Below are 12,717 nucleotides of genomic sequence, written 5' to 3' on the forward strand. Positions count from 1 at the left end.
ACTTGGAATTTTCTGACCTACTCCATCATTTTCCCAGAATTCTTCCTCAACTGTAAAATGAGAAGGTGGGATTAGAAAGTCCTTTGCAGTTCCAAATCTATGATCCCATAGAGAAGGTGGTCCAGTGGATAGAGCACCAGGTCTGAAGTCAAAAAGACTCATCTCCCCGAGCTCAAATCTGGTCTCAGACATTTACTAAACTGTGTGATCCTGGGCAGGTCACTTCAACCTGTTTGCCTCTGTTTTCCCCATCTGTAAATGAGCTGGAGAAGGGAATGGTAAAACACTTCACTATCTTTGCCAGAAAAATCTTAAATTCGATCACAAAGGGTCAGACAAAAATGAAAAAATGACCCAACAACAATACTGACTCTTATCATTCCCCTTTTTTGTTAAAGTACAGTGGAGCACAAGCTCTGAAAGCAGAGATTCTGGATTCAAATGCTGCCTCTAATGCTTGGAATTGTTTAAATCACTGAATTTCTTTGAATATCCTTCCTCATCTGTAAAATGATGAGGTCAAGCTATATGCTTTCTAAGATCCCAACCAGTTCTAGAGCTATGATCCTATGAGTTCTAGCACCTAATTATGCATTTTCTTGAAACACCCTCTCATCTTTTATGGACATCTGTTAGGGGAAAGGAATCTCCTCAGCTAGACAGTAAATGCCCTGAAGACAAGGACTCTATCATATATTTCCCAGATCATTTCAATATCCAGCATAATTGAGTTCTTGATTGAAATGAGGATGATGTGGGGGCTATATAGAACAGAAGCATATTATGAAGCCTAAAGTATTGGGGGGAGGGTATTAAATTGTTCTTGCTGTGATGTGGCTGTTGATCACGATATCCACATAATGTTTTTTCTCCACAATATTCTACATTTTGAGAAGCAACATATTATTTTAGAATTTAAGAATAAATTCATTTTTTAGACCTTGTTATCTGATTTCTGCCTACCCCACTTCCCACTTCCTACTTCCTAATAAAGTCCAAGGTTTAAAAATTAAAAGAAAAAAAGCCTTAAAAAAAAACCGGGGCAGCTAGGTGGCACAGTAGAGCACCAGCCCTCAAGTCAGGAGGACCTGAGTTCAAATTTGACCTCAGACACTTAACACTTCCTAGCTCTGTGATCTTGGCCAAGCCAGTTAACCCCAATTGCCTCAGGAAAAACAAACAAACAAAACAAAAAACCCTACCTCCTCCCTCAACCTACCTTGTTCAAAAATTTCATAAGGTCATTAATATTTCTTGGTCCCCTCCCCTTTCTTTATTGGCCCAGAAAGACTTACTCAAAATAGTCATCTGTGTACCTTTCTTACCTTCTTCTCAGGTGTGAGGGACTATGGGTAAAAAAAACCATATGTAAACTGCATTTATTAGTTCTTTTGAATGCTTCCCCCGATTTCTTCTTTATTCTTTGACACAAAGGCTTCTTCTCTGGGCTTCATTCTTAACAATATGGACTTTCTTTAGCCAACATAGAAACCTCTTCACACTGAGAGGTCACGTTATCCATAGATTTCACACACAGAAAATACCCAATGATTTTCAGCCTCTCTCTTTCATTGACCACTTTCTCTCAGAACTTCTGTTTTAAGAGGATCCTCAAGTCAGCCATATCCTCTCCAGGCTACTCTCCTAATTAGCTAAATTTTCTTTCCTATTGTCCCCCTCCTCTTACAGATATCAGGTTCCCCCCTTCACTTTCTTTTTACACAATGTCTTCCCACATTAGAGTGTAAGCTCTTTGAGGGCAGGGATTGTCTTTCTGCTTGTATTTATATTTCTAGTACTTATCACAGTACTTGGCAATAGTAGTCATTTAATAAATGATTGTTGACTTAGTAGAGAAAGAGGCAAAGAAAGATACATTCACAAATAATGAAAGCGACATAAAAATAAACAATTGTTAAAAATTTTAAATGGCTATGAGTGATCAAACAGCTGCTCATCATGTGAAACATATGGCCTAGCAAGTGGGTGGAGACAGATGCAAATATCATCATCTTTCCAACATACTCGTAAAGCAAAAGACATCATACAAAATAAAAGTTTCTCGTTTTTTAATACCATTGACTAGGTTTTCTTGACAAGTTTTGAAATCTTAAATGACGTTGTTTAAATGACATTTTGTCCCCAAACTTGAAATTCCTATATGTGAAACTGTTCATAATCCAATAAAAGGACATTATATCATGACTTTCAACAGAATCCTATGGAATTCACAGGATTAGAAAGCTTCATCTCCTCTTTTATTGTCCTAATGAAACATAAAATGTCTGAAACCATAAATTATTCATTTTTTAAATCAGGAAAACAATTATATATATTTTAATTTGCCACAATAAGTTATCTATAGATGCTAACAGGATAAAATGATACAGCATGCTTCATTTTTACCCTTAGAGTATCCAAGGATGGTTGATAGTCTAAAAGTTATTGATGACTTTAAATATATACACACATACACATATATATGCATATTAATGATACAGTGCATTAATGGATCATTAGGTCAGTATGTCAAAAATATTTTCTTCAAAACATGCTGTTTCCTTTGGTTCAATACAGGGACCAGAAACACTGAACAGGTTAAATTCTGAACTAAAGGTAAACTTCACCTTTGGCCCCTCACGATTAGAATTTTCTTTGGAAAATAGAAATGTCGTTTTAATTAACAGTAGACATAAAAGGTCTGTTTTTAAAATAATACTCCTCTTCATGTCAACACTGCTTACAAGAGACATTAGATAGAATATCTTATTTTATTGCCTTATAAGTTCTCCATGGGTGAAAGCCTCCATCATGTTGGGGGTGAGGGGCAATTAACCAGACATGGACAAGAGGTGAACAGGATAAGAAAGCATAGCCAGGTCACAATTGGTAATTCAGGAAATAATACTTACACATGGTGAGATCACAGTTCTGTGTCAAATCATAGACATCACACATGTTTCTAGAAAAAGGATCAGTTAATATTTCCCAAGATGACTAACATCTTTTCATAACTAATTAATGTAATATGTTTGCCGTATCTTTAAAATTCCCTTGAAAATTGGGGTTTTGTTTCTTCCTCCTATATGAGATCTCTACAGATTCCCTCGATTATTAGCACTGCAATTTTTCTGTATCCCCATATTGATTTCACATTCCACATTTCCATATTTATCTGCACACAATTGGGCCATCCTGACTGTTTTCATAAGTGTCTCTCCTTCCCCACTGCTGGATACACAGTATTCTTTTAATGATAGCTCACTGATTTAAATTAGACCATATCTTTTATTTTAGAAATCAATCCTTAATCTTCAAATCAGCATTGTTATGGACAAAAGTATTAGATGCTTCATATGGGATTTTGCTTTTTCCATCAGATCTTCTGTTCAACTACCAGCAGAACAGATTGAAGAAATAAAATAAAAAGTGGGAGGATTTTAAGAAGCATCCCACCTAAGACAGAATATAAATTTGTCACTCACCATGTCAAATCCACTTATAAAAATTCACTTACTTTTCTTTTTTTTTCTAAACATCTATAGGTGGCTATCTGCCCAATCAATAAACATTTATCAAGTTCCTACTATGTGCCAGACACTATGCCAAGCACTTCGGATACAAAGAAAAATAAAAAAAAATTCCCTGATGTCAAGAAGCTCAGTTTAATCGGAGTCCTTTTCTTTTTGTTACATCCTTGAGATAATGAAGAGGTAAAGTTGGCAGGATATCTGAGCGTTGGTTCTTACCAACACTGAGTAATGCTCAGTTTCACGGGCAATTGGTTTCCTAGACTGATAAATCTCCCTTGCTACATAAGCATCTGAATCTGGATTCTATCTGACCCCTCTACACCTACAACACTCTTACTAATTATGAGTCCTACCAACCAAGAGTTCACTTCTAGTATATCAGCTAACCCTTTGCCATCAACCTAAGCTAGGGGAATTGAATCCCAAACCAATTTAGTAGATAGATTAAATCCCTGAACAAAAACAGTATCTCAAAGTCACATTTTGATATAGTAGCCCAAATACCCAGGGAAATACCTCATCTCAGAGGTGGAGAAGAAGCCTCTGAGGTCAATTTGTCCAATTTCTACTGGACCAAGAAGGCATTCTGCAAGAAATTCAACAAGAAGTCATCCAGAGTTTGTTAAACATTTCCAGTGAGGAGAAACCAATCTATTCTCGAAATAAATGGGGTTATTGGTAAGAAGAGGAAAATAAACCTACCTCCTACATAATGATAGTGTCCCCCAAATCTCAGTAAAGTTAGAAACTATTAAAGTTTAAAACTGTACTAAGACTTTTGAGACACCCTATGCATATAAATGTATATTTACATAATGTCATGTTTATTTGGGGGATAAATTAGACTATAAGAAGAAGGAAGGAAAGAAGCAAGGAAGGAAGAGAAAGGAGGGAAAAAGGGAGGGAGGAGGAAGGAAGGAAAGAAGAAAAAGAAAAGGGAAAAATTAAAAAAGGAAGAAAGGAACTTGAAGGAGGAAAGTAAGAAAAGAAGGAAAGTGGCTAATCTATCGCCTAAATAAATACTGGAATAGACTTATGATTTCATTAGCATAAGGAGCACCTATTAGGAAATCTCTACCAATGGGGATGGATACTGGCTTTGCACCTTAAAATCTAAGAAAATTCCTAGAAAATGATTGAATGATTTGTCCAGGGTCACAGAGCCAGTATGTGTTAGAAGTAGGACTCAACTCCACATCTCTCTAACTCAGCAAATGAGAGCAGATCTGTAGCGTCCCACACCATTGTTGCCTCTTCATCAAACATGGGGTCCCATGTCTTTTCTTTTCATCCTATAGCACTCAATGTCTTGGCAAGATCTGCTAGGGAGGAAGCAATAGCTATGGATACTACAATGTCTGGTTTCATGGTACACGGAGGCCTGGAATGCTGAAACAACTGGGCATTTTCTTACACTAGGACGTGTCTGGGAAGTATTCCCCTTCATACTGATAGGATGATTGCTCTTCCTCATCCATCATCAGTCCCCTCTGCCCCCTCCATTCATTTCGCTGGATTTCACTATTCTGAGCGGTTGCCCCATAGGACATTTTTTTCCTCGGACAAACAAAAGTCCCGTGGTTCAGTTCCATCTCTTCCACCAACTCATCTTGGTCAATAATGCCACACTTTTCCTCACAGAGATTCTCTGGATCTGCCCATTCCTGTTTCTCCCCGGAAGCAAAGACACCATAGAAGATCACGCCACTGTAGTGTACCAGAGCAGCTATGAGGAAGACATTCTGCCATTCTTCCCGGGTCTAAACAATTACATTAAACATTGTTAGATATTTCAAGCCAGAAACAAAAAGAACCCATTAAAAATAGCTTCTGCTTTCCTTGCTGTTCACTCAATTTGTCAATGGCAGAAGAAACTGTATGCAGGACTTCTTAAACTTTTTTCACTCATGACCCCTTCTCATCCAAGAAATTTTTATATAACCCCAGTATATAGGTATATAAAATAGGTCACAAATCAAATATTTTCTGATAATAAATCATAATTTTGCAATCCCCACATTCTGTTATACAACCCCATATGGGTCGTGTTTAAGAAGTTTTTGCTCTAAGTGATGAACAAGAAGCTATAGAGAAAACAGGGTTGACTTGGGTGGACCAAGATTCATATCATAATTAGGAGAGCTAGAAAAGGGCCTTAGCTTAGTGGTCATTGAGTCCAATACTCTCACTTTTCAGACCAGGAAACCGAGGCATAGAAAAGTCATGTGACTTGCCAAAGTTACAGAGCTAATAAGTGACCCAGGTATCCCTGAATCCAAGTCTAATACTCTATTAAATTATATTGGTTTCTAGGAGCTGAGAAGTCTGCTCCCTTTAGTTGACAAACAGGATCAGATAAGAGGGCTGATTAAGTGACAGAACTGGGACTAGAATCCAGGTCTTCTGGCTCTCACTCTGGTGGTTTTCTCATGTTCCCATCTTGTTTCCCAACCCAAGGATAACAATAAAAAGAAGGTCCATTGGTGTCTTTTACAAAGAGCACTCACCTTGTGCTTAGTCATTGCACCAACAATAAGAGGGCAAACCATTCCAGAAAGGGTCCCCACACCATTGGAGATCCCCATGAGAATGCTCGCATAGCGTGGGGCAATATCCAAGTGGTTAACGTTAAATCCTAGGACAAAATCAACACATTAAAGTCACTTTTCTAGATGAGGTCAAACACTCAAGGAAATCTAGAATCTGAGTTGGATTCCCTGGCCAAGAATCACTTGACCCCTAGACTCAACAAAAGGTCATTCTCATTTGTGTCATACATCCCAAGAAGAGAACCTGCAACTTCTAGAGCCAGTTCATTTTTGAATACCTTGAATTGAGAGCTGGTGGTATAGTGGTATAATGGCTAGAATGTTGGACTTGAGTCAAAAAGATATGAGTTTGAATCCCACCTCAGACACCAACTAGCTAGATATATAGTAAGTACACAATCCATGGCTTTTTCACTCATTCATTCATTCATCCCACATGACTTTCAACTACTTGAAAAAGAATTTTTTCTAAATGTCATTGTCTTCTCCAAGTCAAATATTTGCACTTCTTTCAAGCAGAGCCTATATTTTATGGTCCCTTACCACCTCGTTGTCCAGACTGTCCTCATCTGGATGTGTTCTAGCTTGTTAATGTTCTTTCTTTCTGTATCAGTTTCCTAAACTGTAAAATGGGGCTAATAATAGCAACTACTTCAATGTTGTTGTGAGGATCAAACGAAATAATATTTGTAAAGTGTGAGCACAAAGTAGGTGCTTATTAAATATTAAATAAACTTTCTGTCTTCCAAAAATTTGATCTGATATCTATGCTTTCATACATGCTAAAGTTTCAGGGTATCAGGATTCTGAAAAAATTTGAAATTTTTTTACTTTAAAAAAATTTGGTCAATTTATCCATAATGCCTAAAAATGTATGAGGGGAAAATCATTTTTCTGTCTCCCTATTTGGGATTTTCTTTTTTGACCTCTGTTTCTGGAGAATTTTAAGAAATTTTCCCCCACTCCCACCAATCTCTCTATTTTTTTTATTAAGCACACCTCCTCTTTTATGTCAGTGTGCCAAAGTACCAGACAACCAGAATATAAAACAGCAGTCAGATTAATTATACCTACCGCCTGATTGGGATGTGATAAACACTTTATTAGAAAAGAGCCCAGAGATAAAAAGCAATTAATATGATTGTCAAGCATTATGCTCAGATACAAAGACTGTGCATTTGCTTTTAGTTGGAGATAATACAAAGAAAGTCTTTGAGATTTTAGTAGCATATCCTCTGGAGCTTGAAGGAGATTAAACCATTAGTAACCCAGAGAGGCTGATAAATATTTGGTTGAATATGGCCCGGACCTGTCCCCTTACCAGCTATGAGAGAATTAGAGTGGGTAACTCAATAAGTTGAGTTCCAGTCTCAGCTATCTCATTTATTATCTGTATAATCTTGGGCAAGTCATTTTCTGAACCTCAGCACCGTCATATACATGAAAAAGTGAGGTTGGGTGAATGATTGCTAAGAACCCCACCCCTTTTCATAGGCTAAGAATCTATTTCTGTCATCAAAACACTGCAGTTGTTTTATGTTGAGTGCCAGACTTAGCATTAAGGAAATCTGGGTTCTAATTCTACCTCTAATCCTTACTGGCTGACTGACCATGAGTATAATGCAGGGTCATAGATTTAGAACCATAAGGTTCTAAACCATAGCTAGTTTAATCAGTCCCTTCATTTTACAGATGAGGAAACTGAGGCTTGGGAAGATTATATGATTTGTTGTCCACAGTTATATGGACAATAATTATCAGAAATGGGATTTAAACTCTCATCTTTTGCCTCCTGAGCCTACAGTTCCAGGATGTATCCTGACTGGTTAGAATCACTCTCAAGATTTGTCATAGATGCAATCAACATGAATGAATGATTTCCTATACCAGGCATTCCTTACACAGAGGAACTTCCAGATCCTTCATGGAACGGCCTTCATCCTGTCCTATCTATCAGAAGTCTATTTGTGGAGTGTCTCCTAAAATGGCCCCATCTCCTTTTCCCTCACATCCCATTTGACAATCATAAATGTACATCAAGGACATACAATTTTATCCTTATAGTGAATTCTGAAACAAATCACAAACCATCTAAAACAAGAGTTCTTAACATGGAGTCCAGACACTGCCAAAGAGTCTGAGGATAGATTTCTGAGAATACGTGAACTTGGGCATGGACATGAACTTGAATGGGGGACAAAAGTGCATCTTTTAATAATTTCTTTCCTTTATAATTCTCTCTATATTTTATTTTGTACAGCTAAAACCATAATTCTGAAAAGTGCATAGACTTCACCAGGCTGCCAAAAGGGGTCCGTGACACACGCAAAAAGATTAGAACCCCTCCTCTATCATTTATAATTCCAGAAAGTTGAGGATCTTAATAGCAAACACTTAAATAAAGCTTTTAAATTTGGAATCTCAGAAAAGTCATGGAGGATCATACAAGTTACATAGTAATAATAAGAAGAATGAACTCATATAATACTTTAAAGTTTGGAATCCTAGAGAAGTGCTTAAGGATCCTAAAAGTTACAGAGTAATAAAATAATAGCTAACACTCATATAATACTTTAAATTTTGGAAATCCAGAAAAGAGTTTGGGGACCCTAGAAGTTACAAAGTAGTTAATAATGAGGACCCTAGAAGTTACAAAGTAATTAATAATAATAGCTAACGCTTATATAGCACTTTAAAATTTGGAAAGTGTATATACATGTGTGTATACATATATAGATGTGTATGTATATATATATATGGGTATGTGTATGGATTTTATTATTATAACATATTATTAAATTAAATTTTATTAAATTATTAATATAATTTGTTGGTTTATAATGATAATTAAATTATTAAATATTACAGATGTGTATTTTAGATAGCTAGATGTACCAAGTGAATTAAGTAGATGGTATTATCCATTTTACAGATGAGGAAACTAAGGCTGAGCAAGGTTAAATGACTTGCTTAGGTCACAGAGTTAATAAGTAAAAATCTAAGTCAAGATGTGAACTCCAATTTTCCCAACCACAGATCAAGCACTCTAGGTATCAACCAGGCTACCCAGTTGACCTGGGTCACAAAACTTGTTAGTGCCTGAGACAGACTCTGAACCTAGTCTTCTTATACTCCCTTCCCTCTGTTACAGACATGTCTCCTTTAATTTTATATGTCCAGTCACTTGAAGGCTCTATTCCATCTTGCCCTAATTTCTAGCTGTTCATCTGCCCTTAAACTTGCCACATCTCTATTTCTGATCAAGACACCTTTCCAAACCAAGCCTGACCTGTTCTACTACATATTGATAGATTCCATTCAGCTCTGAAGCTGTGCTAGTCCCCCCAACCCCCCATTATAATTCTATGTAATTCAGGCTTCTTAGTGCCAAAAACACGAACAAATTGATATCTTTGAACACAGGAAATGAATCTTCACTGTGTTACTAAGTTATCATGAAGTGAGAGGCTATTTACGTCATTCGGCTTTTCATAGCATCCGAAAGGTGGAAGAGACCTCAGAGATCACCCAACTCACCGTCTCTTCCTTCAGTGGACGTTTATTAAGCTTGAGAACTCACTACTCTCCAAAGCAGATTGTTTCATTTTGGGACAACTCTAATTATCAGGAAATTTTTCCTTATATTATCAAACCTGACTTTCTGAAAATCTACAAATCTTGGTTAATTTTGCCCTGGCTGATTAAGCAGACCAAGTCTGAATCTTCTTTCTTGTGATCACTTTTCAAATCTTTGAAGATAAAACAAAACGATGATCCATTTTATAAAACTTATCTCTGAACATCTTTACTTTTTCCCTAATTCCTTCAATCTACAAATCACAGACTTGGAACTGGAAGTGAACCTCAGAATTAATCAAATAATTGATCGACTGATCAAGGGCTATTTATTATATATCTATTATGGACCAAACACTGAGGAAATCACCCTATCCAGTACCTTAATCATTTTCAAGTTCCCTTATCATGCTGACTATGCTTCCCTGGACACCTATCAGCTTGTCAGTGTCTCTTTGAAACTTAATGTTCAGAACTGGACTTAATTATATCAGTGTGATCAGACTTGGGCAGAATAATGTGAAGCTATTACCCTCCCTCACTATATGTCAACAATTTAGCAGAAGGAAATAAGATTGTTTAGCTGGGGGAGAAGACTCAAGGGGCCCATAACTACTCTCTGTCATGTGGGGAGGGATTAAATTTGGTTTATTCCACCAGGAGGGGAGAAGCAGGGGCAGCAGGTGAAAGTCTAAAAGAGATTGATTTAGGCTTGATGTTAAGAAAAACACTGTAACGATGAGAGTTGTCCAATATTCGAAGAAGATTATCTCTAGAAGGGGTAAATTTCCCTTTGGAAGTCTTCAGGCAGAGACTGGAAACTTGTTGGGGATCTTGGAGGATGATTTTTCTCAAGCAACTGATGTCATCAAATCCTAGATTTATAGTTTGGAGACCATCAATTCTACCTTACTTTCTTATATTACAGGTCTGGAAACTGAGGTCTAGAGAAGTTAAATGTCCACATTCATATACCTAGTGTTTAAAATAGGATTTAAATCCATATCTTTCTCTCTCCAATACCAATATCCTATTTGTGACTATTGAGGTCACCTGCCCTTCTCATATCTTGTGGGAAAGGGAGAGAGGAAGGGAGAAATGGAAATCAAAATCTTCCATTCTAGAATAAATGGCCTGAAATGAACCCCAAAAGGACATATGATTATGGCCTCACATCATATTTCAGTTTTTGGCTGTCATGTTATGCTGTTGACTCATATTAAGTCTGAAGTCCATTAAGACTGACGAGATCTTTTTCAAATGAATTATTTTCTAATATAACTGGAAATGAAGACTATGCAAGTCTTCTGTTGAGTTCCCACTCTCTTAGATCTTCAAGCTATCATCAATGATATCACAAAGGATGTTGCTCCAAACAAAGCCCTCCCACCCAGCCCCCCATAGACCTAATATTTTACCTGAAATTGCAAAGCCACTGAATCCTACAGCCAGCACTAGGAAGGAGATGGCCACACCTTTGGTGTGAGAGAAACCAACCACTAAGAGTAAGGTGGCTTCCATGCCAAAACCTGCAAATGGAAAAAAAAAGGAGGGGGTGGGTAAATTTCATTTTATTCCAAGTAATCTAAGTATGGATTGTCCTCAAGCCCCCATATTAATATGCCCACACAATTCCTGCATATGATTCATAAACTCCGATACATTATAACATCCCATATGTATTCCAGGAACATACCAGTCTTCATAAATTCATAACTTCATAATCTTCATAGTTATTCAATTTTTAAATGTTAAGTATTCATACTTCAATTCTGTGATTTGCTGGTATGAACACTTTTATCAATGTTCCATTCCATCAAGATTTTGTTTTATAAGAGTCAATATAGGGATAGCTAGGTGGTGCAGTAGATAAAGCACTAGCCTTGAAGTTAGGAGAAACTGAATTCAAATCTGGCCTCAGACATTTAACACTTCCTAACTGTGTGACCCTGGGCAAATTACTTAACCCTAATTGCCTCAGGAAAAAAAAAAAAGGAGAGAGAGAAAGAGAGAGAGAGAGAGAGAGAGAGAGAGAGAGAGAGAGAGAGAGAGAGAGAGAGAGAAAGAAAGAAACACACACCAATGTGACCACAATATTCATCACAATATTCAATTCTACCTTATATAGCCCATCTTAGCCAGGAGAACTGGAGAGAAGACTCTTCAAACTTACTAAGATGGTACCACTGAAGGATTTTAAGCAGAGGAATGCTGGGATCAGACTTAATTCGACACTATTGGGAAGGATGAATTGGAGGATGGAGAAACTAAAATAAGGAATATCAGTCACTTCTTTAAACACACACACATACACACACACCACAAGTTGGTTTTTCCTTTTGTTCTGATTCTTTTTTCTCAACATGACTAATGTGGAAATGTGTTTATTATGATTGCCTTCTTGGGAAAGGGAGAGAGGAAGGGAGAAATGGAAATCAAAATCTTCCATTCTAGAATAAATGGCCTGAAATGAACCCCAAAAGGACACCACTTTCTGTAATTTTTGTCAAGTAGTGGTATATTCTTATAATCAAAGTTAACAACTCACCCCTTCTTGAAAAGTCTTTACTATCCATTATAATTAAAATCTCACCTTAGTCACAAACACCAGCCGTATGACCTCAGACTAATCATTTAACCCAGATTATCTTGAAAAAAATCACAACTCTGAGGTCAATTTTTAATCCATTTTGTCACATTCTTCCTGCTTCAGAAAGGGAAACTAATACAGAATGATTCTTTCCAGTTCACTAATTTAGGTACTTGGAGTGGCCCTCGTCTTCATGCATATATATATATCATATAAATGTGATATAAAGTCCAACAAGATACATCACCTCAAAGAATTCAGATCTGGAAGGGACCTTAGAGACCATTTAGTCCAATTTCTTCTGTTAAATGACAGATGAGGAAACTGAAGTTCAAAAGGTGAAAAAACTTGGAACCATAGGATCATAGATTCAGAAACCTTAAAGGTCATCTAGCCCAGTCCCCATCTTTTTAAAGATAAAGAAACTGGAGTGAAATAATATATCCAAAGTCAGCAAATAGCAGAACCA

The 12,717-nt window shown here is 36.9% G+C and overlaps 1 protein-coding gene across 2 annotated transcripts in view; it reads right to left on the minus strand.

Annotated features, from left to right (window-relative positions):
* Positions 1-4,541: 4,541 nt before the first annotated feature.
* Positions 4,542-12,717, minus strand: part of SLC17A8 (solute carrier family 17 member 8) — a 53,224-nt gene continuing 45,048 nt past the window's right edge. For both annotated transcript variants that reach the window (XM_031938373.1, XM_003771063.2), the window contains 3 exons: positions 11,077-11,187; positions 6,041-6,168; positions 4,542-5,293 (listed from right to left, as the gene is read on the minus strand). In XM_031938373.1, the coding sequence (XP_031794233.1) occupies positions 4,949-5,293; positions 6,041-6,168; positions 11,077-11,187 (584 nt within the window). In that variant the 3' untranslated portion in view covers positions 4,542-4,948. The remainder of the gene's footprint in view (positions 5,294-6,040; positions 6,169-11,076; positions 11,188-12,717) is intronic.

The sequence above is a fragment of the Sarcophilus harrisii genome, chromosome 5 (assembly GCF_902635505.1).
Source record: "Sarcophilus harrisii chromosome 5, mSarHar1.11, whole genome shotgun sequence".
Lineage (NCBI taxonomy): Eukaryota > Metazoa > Chordata > Mammalia > Dasyuromorphia > Dasyuridae > Sarcophilus > Sarcophilus harrisii.